This window comes from Perca fluviatilis, chromosome 6, assembly GCF_010015445.1.
Source record: "Perca fluviatilis chromosome 6, GENO_Pfluv_1.0, whole genome shotgun sequence".
Classification (NCBI taxonomy): domain Eukaryota; kingdom Metazoa; phylum Chordata; class Actinopteri; order Perciformes; family Percidae; genus Perca; species Perca fluviatilis.
Window position 1 is genome coordinate 17,664,975 of NC_053117.1, and position 27,523 is coordinate 17,692,497.

General features: G+C 42.3%; 1 protein-coding gene across 1 annotated transcript in view; it reads left to right on the forward strand.

Moving 5' to 3' along the window:
* Positions 1-27,523, forward strand: part of si:ch211-130m23.3 (uncharacterized protein LOC558547 homolog) — a 62,664-nt gene that overhangs the window by 23,432 nt on the left and 11,709 nt on the right. The window contains 3 exon segments of the mRNA XM_039803297.1: positions 1,644-1,716; positions 5,394-5,455; positions 5,808-5,892. Coding sequence (XP_039659231.1) covers positions 1,644-1,716; positions 5,394-5,455; positions 5,808-5,892 — 220 coding nt within the window.

The following is a 27,523-nucleotide window of genomic DNA, read 5'->3' on the forward strand; positions in this document are numbered from 1 at the left end:
GTGATGAAGAAGAGAGATGGAAATGGAGGAGGGGATGGGGGAGGAGGAGGAGTCAAGACAGAGTACCTGTGTGCAGAGCAAAAAGGTGTGCAGTCCATCATCTTCAGACAGGCAGACAGGGCTGTCTGGGGAGTTTATTTTTACCTCAATATAGGAGCAGTGTGGATCGGCTACAGCAGGCTGGTAGTGCCTTTTCAGTGGAGGTTCGAGGACAGCTGCTGTCCCAGTGTGACCATCTTTAATACATGACAATACATAATCATACACATATACACAAACACCCACCGACACACTAGGTTTCAGGTCAAAGCTTGTGCTGTGTCATGCTTCATGTTTCAGTTTTCTGTATATTGGATCTATTGTATATACATAGCGAAAATTATTTGTCAAAGTAATCAATTTAATCAGAACTATTTTGCTGCCACTATTTTGATTTTAATCAACAAATAATCTAAGTCATTTTTAAAGCATACATGTCCAACGTTAGTTTCGGCTTCTCAAATATTTGGGCTTTTGACTGTTGGTTTGACAAAACTAGCAATTTCACCCTGTCACTTCTATATAAACAGTTTTCTGCCATTTTATAGACAATGACAAATTGGCAGATAATGGAAATAATCGGAAGTGAAGCCCTTTATGATCAAATATTACCAACAGTTTGCTAACATCACTTATGAATCACGCCAATCTCCCCCTAACCTAGTTAAATATTGATTTTAGGGGAAATGTGAGTTTTTTTTTTTTATTTTATTATAGAGTAAAATGTAGCATCATTGTTTATGTTGTTACACCAGACTCCTGTCCAAATCTACAGGGTGCTGTTAGGAGTCAGTGTGATCTGCTATTGATCTCTTGGGGATCAATGTTTATCTTGTATTTATAGACCCAGTAGATCTTCACCTTCTTCTCTAAGTTGCTGTTAGTACCAGCACAGACACACTGGGAGGAGAATTGATTAACAAATCAAGCCTGTAATTAATTCTTACTGCGATCAAAGACATGGGAGGAAGTCTGTGGAGAGCCCGAAGCATGAGGGTGAGGTGTTTTACAGTGCAGTCCCACCAAGGGTACTCTTATCACAATGCTGTTTGTTTTTTAAACAGGTGGGTTTTAGCTTTAGCATAATGCCGGGTGAATTTCAAATTTCTTAAAAGGTTGCCCTGGATTCGGGAGATGATTAGTTCTCCTAAGCTGTAGTGTGTCTTTCTGTTTCTCATGAGATTTGTAACGATGACGCCCTCACACATCACTGCACATCTAGGAGCTGCTTGGCAATTCGTATCCATGCGTAGGCTCCTTCATTTTTATTTTTAGACAATCCTGGGAGAAACTCCCTCTTAAATATGGATTTATCTTAAATAAGGAGTGGTATAATTTTTCTTAGGTCCCAAAGCAGTTGTTTTCTGGCCCCAAAGTTAGAACTTGAAACTCATAAATGCTTAAACTTAGGGATACGTAAGGTGAATGTTTGTCAAATGCTTATATTTCTTCTTAACTGTCTCGCTCTTACTGTACATCTGTTCGCGTCCACTCCTCATAATGTTCAATTTTCTTGTATTTGTAACCAGTTTTTTTACTCACCTAGATCTTAATGTACAAACTGACCATTTTCCTCCCACTGTGTTCTTTATCTGTATGTGCAGGTTAGCTCTGTATGTGTATGAGTACCTGCTGCATGTAGGAGCACAGAAGTCAGCACAGACCTTTCTCTCAGAGGTAAGTCACAAAGATGCTGCATGTATTTGTGTGTGTGTGTGTGTCTGAGAGTGCAGCCCATGTACTTTATGTGTCCACTCTAAAAGGTGGTCTGACACAGTAAGTGCTACAGCTAATTGAATTAGTCTGGCCTTACAGTGCTGAGCCAACAGGTTAGTTAGTTAACGTCAGTGTTGCATTTAGTGGGACTGGAGCCGGAGCACAGGGAGAGTTACGATGCTCAGCCTGGAGATGATGTCTGCGACTGACATCCTTCACTGATCCGCTCAGCAGCTCCATCTCAGTCGATCTCTTTCTATGTCATTGTCGTCCTCTCTGATTCCTCCACTTTCTCTTTGAGATCTCTCTGCTCTCTTCTTGATCTATCTGTCCACTACTCTTCCTGAGAAGCGAGCTTGTACTCACATTAATTCTGCAGAGGTTGAAAGGTGACAGGGTGGAAATGAGGTCAGCTGATTCTGGTGCTTCGCTGTAAATGACGGTAAATTACAACGTAGGAGACAGAGGCTGGTTGTACATCGGCCAGAGGAAGAGCAGAACAAAGAGAGGGGGATGGAAAAGGTTACATCATCAGCTGGCACCAATTCTCATCACTCTGACTTAGTGTGTGTGTGTGTGTGTGTGTGTGTTTTGTGTGTGTGTGTGTGTGTGTGTGTGTGTGTGTGTGTGTGTGTGTGTGTGTGTGTGTGTGTGTGTGTGTGTGTGTGTGTGTGTGCGCACACTGCTTTGTCTCCCTGACACCCTTTCCTCTCTGCCATATCACTTGCTCTTTCTTCGGCAGATGTGCGGATGAAAGGGATAGGCAATGTCGCATATAAGTTTGGGAACGCATTAGCTAAGAGTGCAACAAGTATAAACAGCCACTTGTCTACAATACACATTGGCGTGCATGCATGAGCACACAGGGTAAACATCATCCCATAAGGTAGCTCTTTCAGGAGTAGTTGGGTGGAGTAAAACCTGTCTTTAAAGGCCACTTTTTTATCATCCTCATCTGTTTACAGTTTTTTCTAAGGGTACATTCACACTAATACGTTACGCGTATCTTTTGCTATGTTTACGCCACGCTACACTACTTCGGCGTTTCCAAGCCCCTAAAACGGACGGAGCTGCTGACCCTGTTTTAGTTTGAAAACTCTGGGTTTGCGTTTTAGTCTCGACTGGCAGAAACAGAAACCTTTGGAAACGACGATGCAAGATGTCTTATCAGTCAGGTAGGCTTTACCTTTACCTTTTAGTAACAGTTCCACCTCGCCGTCAGCCACAGCAAATAAAACCCTGGTATAATTTTTTTGTCATTGTTGTTCTTTCTTCAAAGTATTTTCTGTATTTTCAACGTATACATGCATGATTATCAAGCACAGAGTAACATTAGACAATCTGCTTGGCTGAATGGCTTTGTGATATGCGTTTTGAGATGGACGGAGATCATTTCTGCTACGACCCTTAACTCTTTTTTTGTTTCAAACACCATGTAAAAACACAGGTAGCATGGCAGGTGTAGGCTTAGGAAACAAGAGCCCAGAAAGACAAGTCACGAATCAGAGCCGAATACCTAAACGTAACAACCAAATCAGACAGACAGCTCAAAAGAACCTGCAACAAGAAATCATGCTGAAGGCATGTCACTGAAGCACGGTGAAGGTAAAAGAACGAACCGTCCGGGAGTGCAGACCACAAGAAGACAAGATATGCGGGCGCAGTCAATCCTATTTTCTTCTACGCTTTCCAGATGAAAGGGGGAATAAAAGAACATGCTAATAAGTGTCCTGGCCCAAACTGTCTGCAATCGTGTTTGGTCTGAGCTACAGCCAATTAAATGTGAGAAATGAGGGATGTCATGCCCATTCTGCATCTTTTGTACAATTTGAGCAATTATGAGAGGGTAAATTCTTATTTGTCATGGTTTATATGGAAACTGCTGGCTGCCTATAATGTTTCAAGTTACCCAATGGCTTTACTAGAACTGCTAACATAGATTGAAAGCATGTGGGATAAACAAAGAAAGGCAGTTCCTGGACTTCAAAGCAAAGCATTCCTTCTAAAAGTCACTGTGTCTGATGTGCAGCTGAGGTCAGGACGGAGATTGACAGTGATTCAGTTTTTCCTGTTATTTTAGCACTTGCACACTCTGCTAGTAGAGCAGGTGGTACAATAGTCTCATTCTTTTACCCGTATGAAACATTTCAATGGAGGGAATTAAAAAGACGATTGTGAGATCACTTTAAAAGTCAGAGTGATGTAAGTCTGTTTATAGAGAGGAGAGGCAGACTAAACAATAGCGTCAGAGTTTGATAGGAGAAGCCAGACTGCTGCCCACAGCTGTGTGTGTGTGTGTGTGTGTGTGTGTGTGTGTGTGTGTGTGTGTGTGTGTGTGTGTGTGTGTGTGTGTGTGTTTTTTTTTTTTTTTTTTTTGTTTGTTGGTGTGCGTGGTCGTGCGTGGCGTGGGGCGGCGCGTCGTGGCGTGTGCACATCAGTTGACATTGTCTGCGAGCATAAATCATTCCTACTGTGGGTGATGTCAGTGCTCATGTCAGTCACTGACTTTGACCAAGGTGTTAAGGTGTCAAAATGATTCAACTGAAGTGTTTGTCAGATGGTGTCTTTTTCCCCTGCACCTTTTATTTAAACTCAGCATTGGAATTGACCATTTGCTAAGTCCCACCCCCTTAGTTACTGCTACACCTGTCAATCTTTCTGTTCTTACACAGGCCATTATGCAGTTCACAATGATAACGGTGGCAGATTTACCACTCAAAATGAATTTAAAATTTTGAAGCAATGGGTCCTTGACTTCAGACAATTACCGCATTTATATGCACAACCTTATTTCGGAATCCTTATTTAACTGTAGTAGTGACAGAGGACACTGCTTCCTGGTTCATTTGTTTGCTTGCTTTGATTGTCTGGTAGACAAAAGTAGCTTCTCATTTCTATCCAGTTATCGTTCATTTTGCTGGCTGATATGACAATTGCCGCTTGCAGGCGGAATTTGAACTTGTCATTTAACCTTTTGTATACTCCACCCTATTAGTTCTGTCACTTTTTGATACGACAAGATTGTCCGCAAGTATGCACTGTAATGCCTGGCTGGTTTTTTCCCCACTATTGAGTGTGGCAATTCAGAATGACTATAAACACGTTTGTCTTGAAATGGAATGGAGGAGTGAATACAGGATATAGGGCAGTTAAAAGGAAAGCCAGAAAGAAGCAAAGAGTGAATGACACAGAAACTGCAGCAGATATTGTGCTGAAGGGTGTATGTGTTATACAATGGTTTGGTTGGGCTCCTCAGGCTGGTACATGTTTCTGACCTCAGACTCTGCACATCCCCTGACTCAGTAAACACACACACACTTGCACACACACTCATGTACTTGTGATTATACAGGCTTTCAGGCACACATAGACTCACTTACCTACTTATGATTCCATGGCATGAGAATCATAATATAATTACATAATGGCATGTGTTATAAGAATTCCCTTGCACCCTCTTCAACCTTGCAAAGCAGATAATTCAGATGTCAGTCATGTTTTTATGCTTAATATGTTTCAAAAGCATCTCTTTCTCTCTCTCTCTCTCTCTCACACTCTCTCTCTCTCTCTCTCTCTCTCTCTCTCTCTCTCTCTCTATCTCTCTCTGTCTGTCTGTCTGTCTGTCTGTGTCTGTCTAGATCCGATGGGAGAAGAACATCACATTAGGAGAACCTCCGGGGTTCCTCCACTCATGGTGGTGGTGAGTGTTTTTATGTCTAATGATTCAAGTTACATTCCTCTTCATGCTGTTTTTCTTCATTTCCATCACTGACAATATTAATTAAAATAATCATTCTCCCTCCTTCTTCTTCCGTTTTAATTTGTCTTCATCTCATTAATTGTCCCCAAAATCTCTTCCTCAGGTTGCTGTTTGCAAATTGTAACGCAGTCGCCTAAAGTTGTCTATTCCAATGACAATAATAGAATTGCACTTATTGCCTGAATGCTGGATTACCCTGCCTTTAAAATGGACTTTTATTTTTATCTGTCAAGCTTTAATGTTTCTGTTTTGTCATCATGCTTCTCTCTGGCTGCCTCTCTGTGTGTTGCAGTGTTTTCTGGGACCTGTACTGTGCGGCTCCAGAGAGAAGAGACACATGTGAACACTCCAGTGAGGCCAAGGCCTTCCATGATTACGTGAGTCTGCACTGATGTAGCTTTCCTTGCCCTTCCTGGCTTAATGGCACTCTCCGATTAACGCAGGAATATATGCAGGGAGCTGCATATTATATTGAAACACAAAATGTTAAATATTAGGAAACATGTTTTAAGACTCAACCCATTATTATGAAGTTTTTGCTCGTCATTTTTAAGTTTGGCTGTTGCTTTGGTCTGATGAGGGAAGTTACTATAACTGGCTCTGCCTTGTTTGTCTTGATTGAATACTCTGTGAGAATAGGAAGCAGTATGAAATAAGATGTTCTTAGGGGAAAATGGCATTGTGAAATAAAAGCAGACTTTGCAAACTGAAATTAAAGCTGCTGCTGCAGTAAACTTCAAAGAAGCAGGATAAAATAATGTGTCAGAATCAAAAAAATATTGGATTATTTCACAATTCCATGGTTATATATTGTGTCTGTATATATTCAAACAAATATTTATTACATAATGTATTTTTATTTATTTAATATTGAAAACTTTGGATCTTCATAGTATTAATACTGATGAATTGATGTCTTTTAAAATGCTACAATGACAAGACTGACCAATTCTCATCAAAGAAATGCAGATACATAACACTTCACTCAAGTGTCTCCATTTCCTACTTCCTAGTGTTTTTCTTACCACACACACACTCTCTAAAATATTTTGGCTTACTACTGTAGATCATGCAAAGAGCAATATGGATGACGGCAATGTCAACGAGTGCTTTGCTCCATTTTTTTTTAATTATGATAACAGCCTGCAAGACAAAAATACCGAGGCTAAGGATTTAGAGCTGAGGTGCAAATTTTGGTGCACTTTTAGGCCATAAGGTTGAGAGTGGGGATTCACCAACCTTCATCAGTTTCTCACATCTAATCCAAGAACAACATACTTAACACAGTTTGGTTATCATAAGTCTTTACAACCTTGTGAAATGGTTTTATGTAGTTCTCAATCTTTCATCTGAAGGGGTGTTTAATTGAATGCTTGTGTGATTAAGAAGTGTAGAGAACTGCTTAAGGCTTGTAGTACCTGCTAGTTATATTCTACCAGAGCGCAGCATCTATAAAACGCTGCAAGCACACATATCAGGCTAAAGTACTGTAAGCACATTATGCTGAAGAGAAGACTGGGCAGGCAGACAGTGTGGCGGAAACATTGTTTATTGCTGTGTTTTCGTGTGGCTCCACTTCACTGCTGTAATTCCCGCACATCAAGGCATTGGTTTATTCAGTCATGCACCACCCAGTAACCGGAATACAGTGAGCAGTGCCAGAGCTCTTGAAGTTTTAGATTAGCTGGTGACTAGGAGAGAGGAAGTGCGGCTCTCCTCGTGGGAAGTTGCCATGTGGAGGAGGACAGGCAGGAGGTGTGGAGGGGTCTTCTCTCTCCTGCTTTTTATGTTGTTGTTTTCCCACTAAGTCTGACTCATCACATTTGTCTGTGCTGTGGTTTATTGAGATGTATTGTTGGAAGTGCACAGGTCAGGGGTTTTTACCTACCCCAGCAGGATCGTCCCTCCTCTCCTCTCTCTCTCTCTCTCTCTCTCTCTCTCTCTCTCTCTCTCTCGTTCTCTCCCTCTTTCCTTGAGGCTTGCAATCCCGCAGAACCAATGGGGGCTCTCTTCTCTTTTATCTTCTCACAGTAGGTGTACGTGCTTGTGTAAATGTGTGCGCATACGCAGGTGATGCTGCTGATGCCGGCAGTGATGATCAGGGTGATGAATAGGCACTCCAAGGACGAGGCAGCTATGTGATGATGTCATCCTGGTGGCGAGGAAGGGAGCTGGAGGGCAGCACGACCTCAGCCCTGGGAGAGGGAGAAAAACAGGGGAACATGGAAATGGATAGAGGGATGAGAATGAGTCAAAAAGAGGACACACAGTGTCCAACACTTCTGCTTTAAATGGATTCATTAATCTCTTTTTAACACCAAAAACACGTTTACAGTGATTCAATTCAATTGTGCTCAAGATTGCAACAACAGTATCTTGTTGTTTCTTCTCGTCTGATCAGAATAAATTCAATTCAGGCATCATTTAGAATCTTAACGTCATTAGCAAAGGCCACCAGCAACATCTTATTCTAACATTTCCTGCATGGGTGTAATCAGAGAATTATAATTAGACTAATCGTAATTAGAGCAAGGTCACTTTCAATCAACTGTTCCAATGCTGCGCTGCATCTCCGATCCAATCAGAGGTACTACTACCCACATATCTGCCTCTCAATTAAAACACAATGAGGGTGCAACCGCGGTGTCGTTGGAAAACGTAGCACGCCTTAATTTGATGCTGGTGTCTCTCTTTCAGTCTCCTGAATTTGAGACTGATGGAGATTTTAATCAGACATTTTGATGGTAATTATTTTCAGATAGCTAATTACTGAGTGAAGTCCCTATTAATGCTGTGGAGGTGTAGGAGCTCATTCAAATCATCTTTGGGTCCCTTCCCTTTGATAATTGATGGGATTGGGACAAGGCTTTAGTCTTGATTTGTACAATTATCCCAGTTTGAACTACTGTAGATACAATTGCTGTTGAGTAAATCTAATTTAAAGAAACCGTCTTAACAGTGTCTTTCTGTTCTGTCTGTTTACATATGCATGAAGTTTTGCATGCGGTTATGTACTATATGTGTCAATCATATCACCAGATTTTAGTGAGTGAGGAAGGTCTTCTAGGACAGTAATCCAGTAATCTAATGTTAAAAGGGAAAGAAAGAAAAGACTGATGAACAATGTGAGGAGAGATGCAGTTATTGATTTCCATTCTCAGACGAGGCTTTTCATGCAGAAAGGCCGTTTACAGTTCTGTTAAGTGCTTTGTAAATTGTGTTCTTGATAATAAATGAGTGGTTTCCATTTGCGAGGGGCCATGAAGTCATAAAAACAAGTTATTTTTAAATTCTTATGCTTGGCCAGGAAATTGCCTTATTAGAGACATAAGTCAGCTACTGTTGCATTTCTATCTTTGAACAATAAGACAATAATCCTTTTCTCCCATTTTCTGAGGAAGATTGCTAGATTGCTTTCTGTCTTTTGCATTCGGATAGTCTTGTGGGTTTAAAAGTTAACTGCTGTCGCGTAGATGTAACATCTTAGTACAGCATGTACACCAACATGACTGCATTTATAATACAGATATTTTGCAATGGATCATGATAGTTCATAAATGGAGAGACATAATAATACTGTGTTTTGAACTAAGTGGTTTCTCAAACTTTTGTCCCAACTAATTTCTGTGATCTTTAACAAAATGTGGGCAAATTAAAGCGGAACGAGAAAGAATCAAGCCAGCATGAAATTGCTTGTAAGACCTGTGGAAACAATATTGAGTGTATTAGCTGCAATTCTTCTACTACATTATGACATTTAGACCCCTGCTGTACTGAAAAATGGTCCATAGTTACAAACGTCTTCATATACATACAAATTGTGTTAAGTGCATATGTGCGTTATTGTGTATTTATGTTTGGCACTTTAGGTTTGCAGAATAATTATACAGTTACACTATACATGTTCAAATTTGCCTCAGTGGATTATTCTTGCAAGCTCTGGAAAAGACAGTTTAGAGGTTAGAGCAGCAGACTGGTGGTAGAAGGGCTGAGGATTTAGAAAAAGTGGGGGAGTTTGGGAGAACAGAAAGATATCTCACTCCTGATTTCAGGAGATTATCAGTGTCCAACACTTGTACTGGTTGTGCTGTGCAGCCTCCAGATTAGAATTTGCTTATTAACTGAAGCAAGTCGTTGAGAAATGAGTCCTCCCATACGAATCAAGGGTAATTGTATAAAAAGTTATGATAAAATATGCTGTGAACTGAAATTTGCAGGTGGTTGTGAGTCTTTTGTTATGGTCTTCATGTACAATTACCATTATCTCACGGATTGAGCTTTTAGCTTTGCATGTTTACATCAATGTTAATGTGTGAGGAAAACCCCCCCAAAAAAAAGGGTAAAGATCGATGCTATGCTATTCAGTCAACAAAAAGACAAGTAGGCAAATATTACCAGGCAACACATAAAGAATCAGCAGGGCATGCAGCCTCACAGGGTGACAGGCAAAGATGGGCATTCAATTAGAAAAACTGTCTTCAAATGTCGTGTTTTGTCTGACCAGTCCAAACAGTCCAACACCCCCCCCCCCAAAAAAAAAACAATGTTTAATTTGCTAGGACATACAACAAAGAAGCTGAGAAGCTGAAAAAAATGAATGTCCATTATCCAAAAAGTTGTGGATTATTTTTCTGTCGATCAACTAATGGATTGATCAACAAATCATTTGAGCTCTACATGTCATGGCCATAGTGTGGGCCTAAATTATGAGCAGTTTTATTTTTAGAGGGATAAAGGTGTGTAAGTGTCCACAATTACAGAAGAGAAAAGGCAAAATATATAGGGAGACCTTTGAGGGGAGGAGGGGGAACAATCCCAAGTTTGTGTTTTTTGCTACTTACAAGCAAAACTAAATAGGTAAAACTGCAATAGCAACTTGTGTCATTGCACCTTGCTGGCTTTAGATAGGCACCAGTGTTACTGTACAAGCGAGTATTCAAGGCAAGGAGAGCCTGGTATCATTGTGTGGCATCGCTGTGGGAGATAGCAGGCACGCGGCAGTTAGAGGGAAAGAAGAGATCAAGAGGCAGCGCCAACAGCAACCCCCTTTGATAAAAACTAGTGCTCCGTTTCACACTGCCAGATTTAACATTCATAACTCTCTCACTCATGCATGGAAATGTATTCACACCGCTCAATTTAACAGCAGCACACGTATTCCGTCTTGATTGTACAGCTTAAGGATACACTTGTTTGTAAATCTGTAGTAATGAAGGACTTTTTTATTCATCTACATCATGATGCACTCTGGAAAAAATAAGTGCATACATATTCAGATACATAAAGTCTGTGTCTGACAGAAGGACATGAAGGTGCAGTGACCCTGGGGCTTAACTGAAAAACAGCTCCTGTGTGCAATCACAAACGCACACTGTAAAGTATGAATGTTTGTCTTTTCATTAAACAGAAGGACACTCAAACCCACACTTGACCATGGACATGTTTTTGCTTCTTGGTACAAGCTTTGTTTCTACTCATAAAACAGGTCTTTACGTCTGATGCACCCGGTCTAATCAACTTGTTTTCTGTCTCAAAACTCTTTCACAACTGGTCAAATTGAAAGAATGCTTGAATGCTTCAAATGACTGCTCCTTCCTACATTGAAATGATCCTGTTCAGAGCTACTCTTAGGAGCCCAGATCTAATAAAATCAATATTCCACCTCAACAATCTAACTTCCTCGCAGCTACATTATTGACTCTGGGACTTTCGTTCCCTCGTCTTCTCAGGCAAAGCTGCCTCCCAACAAGCTCCATCAATTCAAATCTCAGCTAAACTCCTCTAAGCGGAAGCATCTATAACTTGTTTTTCCAAGCCTTTTCTTGCATATTGTTGCAATTACCACCAGTTGCATGCAACCTTTTAAAGAGAATTTTACCTCTTACTGGAAGAAATTATGAACTGATTATGTGTTGGCTCCTAAAACTATTCCATTTTCAACCTGCAGGCATTGTATTTTAACAGGAAATAATACAAAAGTGCTGCAAACGGCATCACATTTGTTCAGAAAAGCAGTTGCACATTCAGTCATTCCTGACTGCAATAATTACACACAAAAAAACAAGGTAAGATCCTGTTTAGGACCGATGTTTTATCATCTGATTATGAATTAACATAAAACAAATCTGAAAATGAACGGCTTGATTCAGTGGTATAAAATGCGTACTTGAATTTTGAACTGAACCTGTGTGTTTGTGTGCGCATGCATATGAAGAGACGGAGCAAAACCGAGAGGACAGAGACAACCTAGAAACAGAGACTCTGTTGGCTCCAAGCATTGTGGGTAACAAGCAACCAGTTGAGAACCAATGGGGGTTGGGGAGACCCCCAGTCTGTTTCCAGGGAAACAGAGCCCTTTCTCCTCGTCTGTCTCCCTCCCGCTCTATCTCTGTCTATGTCTCTCTGTTGCTCTCTCACATGCTCCCATGTTCCTTCTTGGCAGTGTTGAGGAGGAGGGAGATGTGGAAGTGACTCACTGTAACATCATTGCCATGGCAATGAAGAGTGAGCCAAGTGTAGAGGGAGTGAAGGGAGAAAAAGAACGGGTATTTCCATAGGTTGAGCAGAGATGGAAATGGTTGTCACGATCTCCCAACATTAAATGAAACAAAACAAGGGAAATGTCAATGTTGAACACTTACTGTATGCCTACATATATGCTACTTCTCTGCATTTCTTTAGGAAAACATTACAATCACTCACTCTTTCTCCCATTTTTCCCTTCCCTCGATTGTCCCCCTCACTCTCTACACTGCTTCATCCTCTCTCTTTCACATCAGCTTCATCCCTTCTGCCTATTTCTGTCCCTGTTCTCTTATCATCTTCCTTCCTCTTTCAAAGCCCTCTGGTCTCAGAGGAGCGTGTTTCCCACCGGCGTGTTGCGCTGAGTCATGTCACATGCATGTTTGGACATGAACGAGGTGGAGTGTTAATGTGATGTTGACATATGCACGCCTTGCTGCTCTGCAGCAGGCAGGGCAAAGACGAGGGCATGGCGCAGAGTGGAGGAGAGAGGTTAACTGGGGGCAGGGGAAGTCAAGAAGGTTTAAGAATGAGAACAAGCTCTAACAGAGCTCTGGGCTACGGAAGAGTAGTTTCTATTTTGACTGCAGTTATTATTATTGATTATGAAAATAAGGGGCTTAGTCAGGAGCATATGTTGTGTGTCTGCAACAGTCTGACGAAAAAGGGGATATAGTGCTAAATGAGCTTTCACACATGCAACTTCACCTACAGGCTTCAAGAATATTTCTGTGAAATTCAAACTTGAGTTAAAGTTAATATTTTCTAAAATCTTTAAGAGACTGGGATGAAATATGTCAGTTTGAAATCAGTCAAAGGCCCCATTTCCACCTGGTATTAAAAGCCAATGTGGGTGATCCGATTACAAGTGTGTGTGCTTGTGTGTGCTTGTGTGTGTGTGTGTGTGTGTGTGTGTGTGTGTGTGTGTGTGTGTGTGTGTGTGTGTGTGTGTGTGTGTGTGTGTGTGTGGTGTGTGTGTGTGTGTGTGTGGATTGTTACTCTCACATAAATTATACATTGGAAACATGCTAATGAAGACCCTACATTTTCTGCCATTTTGCTGCTTCACAAAAAAATCTGCGGGGGACTTTTATTGTGAAGAATTTATAGGAAATAAAACCGCTTCAACATTCGACAGCTGCTGTTTTGACCATTCAGGCTTGTCGGTTTCTAAATAGTTACGCCAGCGCTGACACAGCACTGTGGAGACAGGTCTGGCAATGTGAGACTGCTATGTAGCAACAGCAAACATGTTGAGAGCAGAAATGTCTGTAGTAGTAGTAATATCCTATAGATACGTGAATTTGGGAACCGTTAATGTAACTGCCTTTTCCAGGTGGGGCACAGAGCTTCAGACAGCCGGAGATATAATAGCAGGCAGCACCAGAACAAAACCACCGACACATTACCGATGCCAATGCAAAGAACACAATTCACTCTCAGTGGTTTCTGTGACATATATCAAATGCTTTAATGAGTATGTTGTTCCGCTCACAGTTGAGTAGGCGGTCCTTAATGTGGCCCAGGACACATGCGCGTACACACTACTATAAGAATGTGGCAAGATGTAGCCCAGACCCCCTCCGAATGTAGTCTGAGTGGTCGGATCTCGAGAGCTATGTCCCAATGCTGGGGCTGCAGCCTTCAAAGCCCACGAAGGCCGAACCGAGCAGTCTCACAAATGAGACGGTAAGGTCTACAGAGCATTTCCTGTTTGCGCAAAAGAACTGCTCCAGTCGCCTCGAAACCTTTATAGCTGCAGCTGATAAGTGATCAAAACGTTAACTACAGCACCGAGTGGCCAGGTTGGATCAGTGGGTAGAGCAGGCGCACGTGCTGAGAGGTTTATGCCTCGATGCAGAGGTCCAAGGTTCGAATCCGACCTGTGACTATTTCCTGCATGTCTTCCCCTCCCCTTTCTCACCTAGCTGTCCTGTCAAAAAATAAAGGTGGAAAAGCCCAAAAAATAATCTAATAAAACTACAGCACTGAAATGGTGGCAGAAGTTGTTTGTTTTATTTTACCATTTGGTCAAGTGTCTTAAAGGCATACTATGCAAGATTTGTACCTTAATATAACAGCTTCGAAGTCATTTCGATGGTAAACAAACTCGTAGTAGGGTGAATCATCCCAATAGCAAAGCAGGGGACGGACACATATGAGAAAACCAGCAATGCAAGTTTGGGAGGTGGCGTCCCACCAGATCTCACCAGAATCACGAATTGCTTTACGACTGTTGGTTCTGCGAACATCTTCTATGCCCGCCAGAGCCTTTTGGACATCGGTGACCAGCACCAGATTATTTCGAGTGTCTTTCATTATACGCACAACATCCCAGACGACATAGCAAGACCGCCGGGCTCTTCGTGGATTGTTGTCGGGTCTAGGAGACGGCGCAGACGGAGGAGGGAGAGGAATAGCGGGGCCTCAGGTCCGGTGTTATGCTAAAGCTATCATAGCACACAAGCCACCTCTACCGAGCCTGTATCTCTCCAAAGCCAGATCCCTGGTGCATAAAACGGACGACTTGGAATTACAACTCGCTGGAAATCGCTATGTTCGTGACTGCTGTGTTTTGATTATCACTGAAACCTGGCTTCACCTGGGGATACTCGATGCTAGCATGCAGCTAGCAGGCCGCACTCTGCTCAGCTGGGACAGGACTGAGGACTCCGGTAAGGGAAGAGAAGGGGGGCTCTGTATGTACGTGCATGGGAACTGGTGTAATAATGGGAAAATTATAGATAAACTCTGTTCCCCTGACCTCGAGAACATGTCTGTAAGATGTCGGCCTTTTTTTCTACCAAGAGAGCTAACGGTAGTGATCGTTACGGCTGTGTTAACACGACGCTCTCTCTCCTGCTGGACACCATAAACGAACAGCAGCGGGCCCACTCCGACGGTGTTACACATAATAGTAGGAGACTTTATTAAGGCCAACTTCAAGACTGTACTCCTGACATTTTATCAACATGTCAAGTAAACTTGCTTGCGTTCTATGTTGTATGTTGTTGCGCTTGCTTGTTGTATGTCAGTTTTTACCACCACCTTTGTATCAAATTGCACTTTTCTGCTTTTTTTGCACTTCTGGTTGGACGCAAACTGCATTTCATTGTCTTTGTACTTGTACTCTGCACAATGACAATAAAGTTGAATCTAATCTAATCTAATTTACGAAGTTGTTGATTCATCTAGTGTTGATAATAAGACCAGTCCTACAGGGGAAGGGGATCAGGCCGTGAGGGCAGAGACAGCTCTGCGTGAGTGGTATTTACTAACGTTAAATACAAGTACTCTAGGGGTAGCTGTTTGACAAAAAACGGAAACCGCATAGTATGCCTTTAAAGAGAGAGGGAAATAAATAATAAACCCTCATGTATATGTGAACATCTCTTGTCTCCGAGATCAGGAGAGAGCTACTGTCCGCTCACAGCGGGCTCTTTGAGCAGGACCAGCCGGCCATATATGTAACTACCCCCGCAGAGCTAGCTGGCATCAAGCCAGTTTATGGAGCTCCTCAACTCCAAAGCAAATTTGGAGCAATGCCATGAATTTTCACAACACTGCCTATACCAGACATCTACACAGTTAATATCTTGCCTAAAACATTTTCAGAAGTGAATTTAATGATGAAAAAACAAAAATTGTAAAAATAAATGTTGGTTGTTGGCCGTTTGTGTTTGCCTGTGCTTCTGCTTGAATGCCTAAATGAATGCTGGGAATCCCAGGGCTGCGAAGGACACAACAGTTGGAGCCTCCAAATTCTGAAGTAGGCCGCATTTGTGGACCACATTTGCATTTGAAGGAGCCTTAGAAATTAAATAACAACAAGAACAGCCTTTGTCGCGCCGGTGTGACGCAATCGGTCTACAAATGCAGCCTCAGAAGGCTGCAGCCCCTGAATTGGGACATAATGCTAATGCGTCCTCAATGCATTCTGGGTTCATTCCCACCTGTACTTAGAGCTGTACACTTGTGATCGCATTGCTCAGGTCGAATTTTCTAAATTTATTTTTTAAAGATTATTTTTTGGGCTTTTCCACCTTTATGTGATAGGACAGCTAGTTGAGAAAGGGGAGAGAGAGGGGGAAGACATGCAGGAAATCGTCACAGGTCGAATTTGAACGCTGGACCTCCGCGTCAAGGCATAAACCTCTCAGTATATGTGCGCCTGCTCTACCCACTGATCCAACCCGGCCACGCTCAGGTCAGATTTTAATACCAGGTGGAAATGCAGCCAAAGTGACCGTATTTTTTGCACATTGTGCAGTGTAGCATCCAGTATTCCCTGACCCATCCGGGAGAGAAGTTACAGAAATGCTGCCAAAGTCTACACAGCAGCAACCTGTGTGTGTGTGTGTGTGTGTGAGGGATTATAGTTCGTGATCCAGAGATTGAGCTGTAGAAGTTGCGGCAGGACTACGAAGGGAGAGCATGAGGGCAAAGCAAGAATGCTGACATGTTCAGACCAGCATGTTATCTCTTTGACCCCCAACTAACCCCAGTGCTTTTTTTTGCTGTTGACACCCATATTCTTATCTTGTGCTGTCTTGTGTGTCTCCCCCTCTCTAGCATTATAAGGACTACAAGGTAAGACACAGAGAGTGACTTCTCACTGTTTCTTTCTGTGGCTTTGATGCCAATTTTCTAATTCCAATCCACTCTTCAGTCCCTGCAACTGCACTCTGATATATTTGAAATGAATTAAATCCATTCAGTGTTAAGGAGCACACGATCTGTGGATTCCAGGTGAATCGATTCACTGTCTTTGCATCGATCTGCCAGATAGAAAAGACCATGACATATTCTCCCCTCTTTGTCTCAAGCCGGGGCTTTTCAATCTTTCTCTGTGTCTCTCTACCCTTTCCTCTCCTCTGTGTTCAGTCCATCTCCCTTATCTCCCCCATGTCGTTGAACCAAGCGAGATAGTGGTGGGAGAAGTGTTGCTCCCCAGTGCCAAAGTGACTATCATTTTCAGCTCAGTGTGTGTATCTGACAGTGCATCAGCTCGCGGCTCCACCTCACATATTATATAGCTCCTCGCAGCCTCAGAGATGTCTACAGGGGTCAATAATGACACCAGTGATAAAGGAAACATGGCCAGTTGTTTCACTGTCACCCCCTGTGCAGCTAATATCACCCTACCTGTAATCACTCAATAAGACCAAGTAGATTAGTGTTGTGCTGCCATTTTACCTGGTAATCACCTGTAATGTTACACTAGAGAGTGCCTGGGTGCTGGAGGGAATTCTGTTGTGCGGGATAATGTGTAGCTGAAAGTGATAAAGATTGAAAAGATGTGGAAGGATGGAGAGGGTGAACATCGAGAGCCAAGGATACTATACAGGTTGAAATAGGTTGACCTCTTCCTCCTCCATTTCTGTCCAACTCAGATTGTCTTTCCTGGTTTATTGCAACTTGGGTCTTATTTTCATTGCTCCATATTACCTCTTTTTGGTAATGTTGCCACGTTCCCAGAACTCAGCAATTAAAGGATAAGGAGAATTTCTGTCAACAAATTCAATGAAAATGACCAATACATACAATATGTTAGTTAATCTCTCAAGACTGTACTTGCCTGGGCACCTGGGTAGCTCACCTGGTAGAGCAGGCGCCCATATATAGAGGTTTACTCCTTGATGCATTGGACGCGGGTTCAACAGGAGGGGTCTGTGTGACCATGATCAACTGTCCATTCTCTTTAGGGGGCACAGACTTTTCTCCCTGTGACCTTTCCTCTGGTGATGGTCTCACAGTAGTCTGGCTCACCAGGGGAAACTCTGAAGTGTTGACAATCTCTGGGCCTGTATCATGACGCAGGCGAATGTGGTCCTCATGTCTGCGGAACTCTCGTCCATCAGTTAGCTTAACAACAAATGAGAGTGGACCTCTCTGCGTCATGATCGCTCCAAGTAGCCATTTCTGATTTGGGTTGTTGTTTGCGGTCTCTTGCTTGCCTGTTTATCGTGACCCTACTTCTGCTTTTCCTGCTTTCTCAGCACTGTGGCCTTTATGTCTGGACACAACAGGTCCAACCTTGACTTAGGCCTACGCACCATCAACATCTCTGCTGGAATATGTGCAGTAGTAGTCTGTGGCGTAAGGCAGTATTTAAACAGGAAGCGTGAAAGTCTTGTGCTTAGAGAGTCCCCTTTCGTTTGCTTCAGACTCTCCTTCACTGTCTGGACAGCTCACTCCGCTAATCCATTTGAGGCCGGGTGGAAAGGAGTTGTACGAATGTGACGGATTCCATTCCTTCCATGAACGCACCAAACAACTCGCTGATGAACGTTGGACCATTATCCAAGACCACTGTGTCAGGCAACCAGTGGATTGCGAACACTTGTCTGAGCTTGTCTATGGTTATGGGTGCTGTTATGATGTGAGCGTCTATTAGGGCTGTGTATTGGCAAGAATCTGGCGATACGATACGTATCACGATACATGGGTCACGATTCAATATATTGCAATATATTTCGATACTGTGCGTAAGGCGATATATTGGGATTTTTTTTAAGTATAATTTTAGAAAAAATTATATTTAAAAAAAGACCTGATGTTCATAATGGTCAAAGAAGATTTCTTTAGGTAAACAATTCAGTACACAGAAAATCAAACTGCAGTTTGGGATTGTGGGTCACAGGTTCTTAGTGAGCTAATTTTTATATGCTAAAGTTGGCCAAGGTTCAGCCATAGCTACATTGTTAGCTTCTAGCACAAAGTCAGGCACTGCTAGGGACTGTTAGGCAAGGACACTAGTGATGTGTCTCAGCATAGCCATCTAGCGGTAGGGGGTTTAAACACAACATAAACGTGAACCACTGTCTTACATGAATATTTTTGAACATAAAAAAAAGTATTAAAATTGATAATGCCTTTTTGAAAATCGATACAGTATTGCAAAATAAAATATCGCAATATTCAAGTGTATCGGTTTTTTCTTACACCTAGCGTCTATCCACTTGGAGTGGGCATCCACCATTGTGAGAAACATCTGCCTCATGAATGGGCCAGCAAAGTCCAGATGTAGTCTAGACCAGGGGTGATCTGGCCACTCCCAGGGATGCAAAGGGGCTGGTGGCGACATGTGCTGATTAGACTGACATTGTGTGCATGACTTTACCTTCTTCTCCAGGTCTAAATCCATCTTTGTCCACCAGACATAGGACCTTGACAGGCTCTTCATTCTTGATACTTCTGGATGGGTCTCGTGTATTTCTTCCAAAATCTGTGAGCGACCTGGTGGAGGTACGACCCCCAAAAAATGCAGCCATCCTGTAGGCTGAGTTCTGTCTTGCGTTTTGCATATGGATTCAGTTCTTCACTGTCAACCACCCTAGGCCAGCCCTGCAACAGATCAGTCTTGGACAGCACTGGGTCTCTCTTTGTCCATTCCTTCAACAGTCACTGTTGCTTAATAGGGCATAGGCGGTTTCTTGTTTGTGTCCACACCAAACATGTTGAATGCACAGGCTGCATCTCCTTCGTGTTCTTCAACGTGATGTGTGGGCGCTTGAGCCTGCCGGGCTTTCCTTTTTTCATTCTTAGCCTTATTTTTAACACTCCTGCACATTTTCGCTATGTGTCCTTTTTTATTGCAGGCATGACAGACAGTGTCTTTAAATTTGTAGTCGTTTGCATAGTGCGCCCCTCCACACCTAAAACACTCCACTTTCTTTGCTGGTTTTAAAACCTCTCCCTTTACGTGGTGCACAGCCACCGACTGCGATCCTGCCTGACCCTTTTGAATGTCTTTGGCATTATTTGCAGCCATCTCCATCCCTTGCGAAATTTCTAGGGCTTTCTTGAAAGTCAATGGCGGAGTGTAGAAACGTCTTCTAGAGCCCAGAACTAGAGATGGTCCGATACCATTTTTTGCTTCCCGATACCGATTCCGATACCTGAACTTGCGTATCAGCCGATACTGAGTACCGATCCGATACCAGTGTCATATATTTTGTTATGTTTTAACAATTGTATACTACTATCCCTGTATGGATGTGACATTATTTCTATCTTTGTTGTCTGTCTGGCTCAGGTTAAACTTTTGTAAAACATTAACAAACACAAACAATGAATGCTACAGAACTTTCTTTTATTATCCAGTTTGACAGTCAGTTATAACGAAAAAAGAACATAAATAAACTAATTTAATGTAGATTTTCTTTAGGGCTTTATTACATGGTATTGGATCGGTGCATAAACTCCAGTACTTCCCGATACCGATACCAGCGTTTTAGGCAGTATCGGAGCCGATACCGATACTGGTATCGTTATCGGACCATCTCTACCCGGAACTAGCACACTCTTTTAGCAAGTAAACATTGCTTAACACAAAGTAGCTGAGGGAGTACTGAAACTAGTACCACATAATTTCGAGAGCTCCACCTAGTGGCATGAAAGATCACTAACATTATAAGCATTACAACAGCATGTTACGCCCAAAACACACCTATGATTAATTAAGACAGTAAGGGTGCTCTAAGCGATGTCACACGTTTTTTTAGGCTACAACATTTTTTGTCACATACAGCAAACATCTCCTCAGTATCTGCAGTGTCCCCTGAACACACTGTAAAAAAACACGGTCTCTGTAGACAGCCCAGGCTCCACAAACGCCAACAAAAACAAACTGTGCAAAACTGCACCACGAAACATAACAAACAGTGTTCTAGCCAATAACCGACAAGAAGGATTTGGGGGTGGGGTTGGGCGGTTAGTGCGCGGAAGGCAGGGGGAGGGGACGGGATGAAGAGGAGGGAGGGGCGAGCTAGCCTCCGTTTTGTTTGACAATACTTCGAACATCAACAAGAAGTGACATCACCCAACATCGCTTAGAGCACCTTTAAGTACAACCCTTTTGAGCCATGCGCCTGGTGCCTGGAACCTTTTTACCGCCGTTTAACTAGCGAAAGTGGATTCGTACACGCCCTAAACGCAGCTGCGCCAGGTACTTCACGTTAAAATAGGGCCCTTAATCTTTAAATATGGCTTACGCATTCTATCTGTTTTTCTAAGGATTAGTGATTACCGACCCTAGTTTTTTTACAAATATTACTCAAACAGCAGTAAATATTTATTGGGGACTAGTTTTAGCCATGGATATACTATATATACAGTATATATATATACACACACTTCATCCCAGATCTCTGCTGTTTAGAAACAATATCTGGCTGTGTGCAAGCTGCCAAGAAAAAAAAAAACTATATTATGTGAGTGTGTCCATGTATTTGTCTGTTAGTTGCATGTTAACATGGTACAAACCCAGGTTGCTTTGGCTGATAGGCCAATGTCATACAACTTGGGTCTTGTTTTTGATACAGATTATTATTCTTTAGCGTAACGAACATGGACATGGGCAAACCCACACTTCCCAGCTGCTGTGAATATGCACTAGAGTGTTAAATATATATATATATATGTTAAATATATATATATATATATATATATATATATTTAGCAGAGATCTGGGATGAAGTGTATGGATGGAACACTTTTTTTCCATGGTGTAACATATGGCATGTTTTGGTTAGGAAAGGGAGCTTTGAATGCCAGAGGGCAAATTTAAGCCTATCTACCTTGAAATTGAAAAGTGAGTTTGGCTCAGGATTGGACAGTGGAGCATGTTGTCTGTCTCTGGTCGCCACAGGATACTGTGAATAATACATGGTTAAAAGCAGAGCACACCCGTTCTCATCTCTACGCTGGTAAACACGCTTTTTCTATCTCTCTTACTTCTGTGCTGCCCAAGTTTTTTTCAGTGTTAAAACCCTTAGTTATAGATATAGATATGCAATAGTTATGCTTTAGACAGTGAGTGACAAACAAAGTTATTTTCTGGGCACATACACTAATGCAGAAATCAATCTTATTATTGTGTTTCCGCTCTCACACTTTAATGTGAGTATGTGAATGTGTTTTTGCTGTATGTGTGTGTGTGTGTGTGTGTGTGTGTGTGTGTGTGTGTGTGTGTGTGTGTGTGTGTGTGTGTGTGTGTGTGTGTGTGTGTGTGTGTGTGTGTGTGGGGTGGCCAGTCATGCAGACTGGTAGTATCTCTTCTTTCCATCCCCTCTCCTCCCTTGTTCAGGAAGTGGACTAATGGCATTTGAGAGGATGGAGGGAGTGGGAAAGAGGGAGGGGGGATGGAGTTCCTTCCTGTGTGGTGTGTCATTTGTAGATCCTGTTGTACTGCGTGTGGCCTTGTGACTCAGTGGGAACCCTTCCACACCCCGCCATTGTGGGGATTTTTTATAGAGCAAACAATTAATCGATTAATAGAGAAAATCTTAAATTATCGACGATGAAATAATGGTTTGATAACCTGTCTGTTGGATCAAGCCAAATCATTCCTGCTGGAGATATACATCTTTGAAAAAATTTCACAATTTGTGCATTTCTTGGGGACTTTTATATAAATACCTTATTGCCCCTAATGAGGGAACATGTCGCCGGGTGAAACAATGTGGCTCATTTGTGTGCATCTAACAGTTTTGGATAACAACAGAGGAAGGAGGTAACGATGGGTTTTGTTAACAAGAAAAATATAGAATATCACCAGCCCTATTCTAGTCTATAAGTCTACTTCCAGATGTGTGATAGAAAGAAATTGCTATGGGGTGGTACAAGAATACAAAAAATGAGACAGAGCAGAGATGTGCATGAAGCAAAGTGTGCCTGTGAGAGACCGAGAGGGGGAGAAAGCAGACAGCGGCCGATGCAGGTTGAGTCACTGTGAGAGAGACGGAGAGAAGGTAGACCCAGACAGCCTTTTGAGATTCCACTCACGCATCTCTGAGTGTCTCTCGGTCTCTGAAGTATTGAATGAAAATGACTCCCAACCTTCACACACACACACACACACACACACACACACACACACACAAACAGTATGCATGCATTATGTGCAGACATTAGCGAGGAACACAATCAGTAAACACAGGGATGAAAGAGTTTTCAAGTTATCTCATTAAGTATTACTGAGCCCTTTAGTCTGATGGGATTAAGAAAGTCTGATTAGGTTGTAAAGTAGCGAACTGCAGTGTAGTCTGCAGTTCCATCAACAGTGTTGGTGTTTTCTACAGGAAAGCACAGCATGTTTTGATCACTTTACATTGAATGTTTTCTATCTACAACCTACTGTACAGTACTGTTTTCTTTGTTTTGTCCATGATGAGTCAACTCTTATTTTAGCACTCATTCTGCAGTCCTGTAAAGCAAAGGATGCTTGATCGGAGAAAAGCAATGTGGTCGTATATCAGTTAAGTGCGTCATTTTGGCACACATTAGGTGTAGCATTGTTAAGCCTGATGTCTTCCTACTCTTGTTCTTTAGTCCTCACATGTCTCAACTTGTGCTTGGACAACTTGAACTCTCAAACTCATGCAAAGTCCTTTTGATATTGACATATGATACATTTATCACACTTTTTTTTCTTTTTCTTTGTATGTTTTTTGTTGTTGTGTGTATATATCTTGGTAATTCTTTACCATGAGGAAAAAGTTGCACACACATTCCTGCACACAATACCATGGCTATGCCGTCCACATGGGAAAAAAGAATCTCTTGCCTTTACCAGTTTTTTAAATCTTGGAAATCATAATCTTTGGCACAATTCCTTTTCAGGAACCAATCTTCCCTAATTTTTGGGGAGCATTTTGTCTTTATACTTTAGCGCACATTCAGTGATGTTGTAGTGCACTGTACTGAATGTCTTGTTTGTATTTTTGTAGGTATAATGTAGTCTGTAGTATACTCTTCTACTGGAGGGGGGGTTTGAATAATTTATGCAACAAATGAGTTTGCCAGGAGATGCAGGTGTTCCACTGCCTCAGGTTTCATCACAAACACCTCTTGGTTCCAACGCCAGTGACGACAAATGTAGGGATCATAGTACACAACAGGCCCGAAAGAGCAGATCATTTCACAATAGGATCCATCTTCTTTGTCCGCTTATCCGGTGTCGGGTCGCGGGGGGAGCAGCTCCAGCAGGGGACCCAAACTTCACTTTCCTGAGCAACATTAACCAGCTCCGACTGGGGGATCCCGAGGCGTTCCCAGGCCAGGTTGGAGATATAATCCCTCCACCTAGTCCTGGGTCTTCCCCGAGGCCTCCTCCCAGCTGGACGTGCCTGGAACACCTCCCTAGGGAGGCGCCCAGGGGGAATCCTTACCAGATGCCCGAACCACCTCAACTGGCTCCTTTCGCGTGCGAAGAGCGCGGCTCTACTCCGAGGCTCCTCACGGATGACTGAGCTTCTCACCCTATCTCTAAGGGAGACGCCAGCCACCCTTCTGAGGAAACCCATTTCGCCGCTTGTACCCTGGATCTCGTTCTTTCGGTCATGACCCAGCCTTCATGACCATAGGTGAGGGTAGGAACGAAAACTGACCGGTAGATCGAGAGCTTTGCCTTCTGGCTCAGCTCTCTTTCGTCAAACGGTCGCGATAAATTGAATGTAATACCGCACCCGCTGCGCCGATTCTCCGACCAATCTCCCGCTCCATTGTCCCCTCACTCGCGAACAAAACCCCAAGGTACTTGAACTCCTTCACTTGGGGTAAGGACTCATTCCCTAGCTGGAGTAGGCACTCCATCGGTTTCCTGCTGAGAACCATGGCCTCCGATTTAGAGGTGCTGATCCTCATCCCAACCGCTTCACACTCGGCTGCGAATCGATCCAGTGAGTGCTGAAGGTCGCAGGCCGATGATGCCATCAGGACCACATCATCTGCAAAAAGCAGCGATGAGATCGCCAGCCCACCGAACCGCAACCCCTCGCCACCCCGACTACGCTTAAACTAAGGCTTAATGTGATGTTTGCTGAATGGACAGACGGATGAAATGATCATCTTGTTTTCAAATTATTAAGACTTAAATCTTTCTGGGATCTCTGTTAAAAATAGGACAGGCATCATTGGCGAAGAACACAGAAAATCATTTGAAGAGGGAGCAAAACTCTGGAACATACAAGCAGGATAGAGTTGAACTGTTATAAAGAGAGCGATCAGATCATTTGGAGTGGTTTGGATGGGACGCTCCTTAACCTTCAAGAAATTAACATATTTCATTAAAAGTAATACAAATTAAAAACACTAAAAAGTTAGCTTTCATTTACCAGTTACCAGTGATGGGGAGGTCACTTTTAAAAAGTAGTGTTTGCTTGTTACTCATTACTTCTTAAAAAAGTAATCTGTTACTTTACTTACTGTACTTACCTGTGTAAAGTAACTTTTTACGTTACTCGTTACTTTTACGTTACTTTTAAAAGCAGGCGTTCCTGGCAGGGATTGAAGTTAATTATACAAAAACTATATTTGACCATAAAGCCAATCTATGGTTTATCAGTGAAGTGTATGAACTACACTGCAGACTGGATTCTCTACTCACGGAGTGACGGCTGATTAGTGTTACGAGTGTGACGAGACTGCGCCAATGTCCAAAAACGCTGACTAAGACTAAATTAACATGCATTATTGTTGACGAAAAAAGACGAGACTAAAATGTTTTGCATAAAATAAAAACTAAGATAAAATCTCTCTTCATTTTCGTCTACAATCGTCTCTACTTATAGAGATAGAATATTCAGCTGTTACTAGGGTTGGGTAGCAAGACCCGGTGCTAATACGGCACCGACCGGTGCCTTAACCACCGTTATCTACCGGACCGAATAGCAACACGGATTTCGGTGCCACTTAAATACCTGCACTTCTCTCTGATGCTCCTAAACGGACGTTAGAGGCAACCGAAACATCGCTGCACGGGACGCTAGTTAACACTATACTTGGCAGCAGGTAACGTTAGCTTACTGTTAGCTAGCAGCTGGATTAAACACGGTTAAAATGCTAACAGCTAAACGATGTAAAGTTTGTCTGTATTTCACTGGAGAGGATTCCAACAGGGGGACGTACGACAGTCTGCAGACTGCCGTTGTCTGAAAAACAACACATATGTTGCGTTCACTTCAAACTTGCCTCACCAGCCTTGTGCTGCGTTCAATGTTATTGTAAAATACCCTTTTCCTATTCAGTGGTTGTTTTTGTCGTTTAACAGGAATTTACTGGTGAAATAAGGAAGAGGCTCGATATTTATATAACTTTATATCATTTATTTTTATATAACTATTTGACTGAAATGGTTATCAGAAATAACCTCAGAAATTATTTATTTAAAAAAAGACTAAAATGTTTTGACTAAAACTTGACTAAGATATATTGAGTTCTCGTTTGACTAAAACTAGACTAAAATGACGAGACTTTTAGTCGACTAAAACTTGACTAACAAAAAAAGATATGTGAATGACTAAATATGACTAAAACTAACAAGGACATTTGGCACAAGACTAAGACTAAATTAAAAATAGGTGACAAAATTAACACTACGGCTGATTCATTATGAAGCATTATGCATGTCTAGCAAAAAGCCACGGAAAAAAAGTTGGCTACTTCTCGCTTGCCATGATTGCTCTGCTACCAGCCTGTCACGTATCGTGTGGAGCTTGTGAGCGCGCAGCTGAGAAGGCCGTGTCGCTGTCAAATCTGTCCCTGGGAAAAGTAACGTTGCACCGAATTGAAAAAGGAACTACGTTTCATTACCAAATTTTCAGTAGAAGCACGGTACACTACTTTTTACCTGAAAAAATAGTTACGTTACTGTAACGCGTTTGTTACACACGACACTGCCAGTTATAAATTTGTAAGATAACCTAGGTCTTTTAATGGGTCTTACAATTTGTTCTCAAATTGAATCAGCAATCAATTCTGTTAGGTCAAGTGAAATGGGTATTATCAGCAGTACTTGACACAATACATAGTTGACACACAATAATGTGATGCAATGTGTTAATGTGTAAAGCCACCAGCTCAGTATCTCATTTTCCTTCTCACTCGGCCTTGTCAGAAAAGTGTAAACACTGATGTGTGAGAAGTGTAAATGATGGACTAATTAACAGTGTGTAACTGTGTAACTGTGTGCATGTGTGTGCGTGTGTGTGTGTGTTTGATGTTTACAAAGGTTAAGTGCTAGAATATGTTGAGCTTGGCTGTGAATCATTATTTCAACAGAACTGGCCAACAGGGGTCCATTGAGTCTAATTCTGAGTCATTTAGTGTATTGTAGTAGTGTATTAGTAGTGTATTAATGACAGCCGACAGTAAACATTAAAGGTCCAATGTGTGGGAATTTCTCCCATCTAGCGTTGAGATCATATATCGCAATCAACTCTCTCGCACCACGCAGTTCAATGTACGTATTACAGCTACGGTAGCTTTTTTCAGATGACGCCGGTCTCCTTTTTCTTTTTCTGGGCGTAGAAGAAGACTCCTGTTCCTGAAATTTGGATTTGGAATACGTGTGGTCCTCCATGTTTCCTTCTTCAAACTTGCCGGGGGCCGGGAAGCTACAATACCCATTAGCAGCATTAGCAGCACCTGCGAGTTTATCATGTGACAGCGAAAACGCGAAAGGCGGAGCAGTATGTCCTGTAT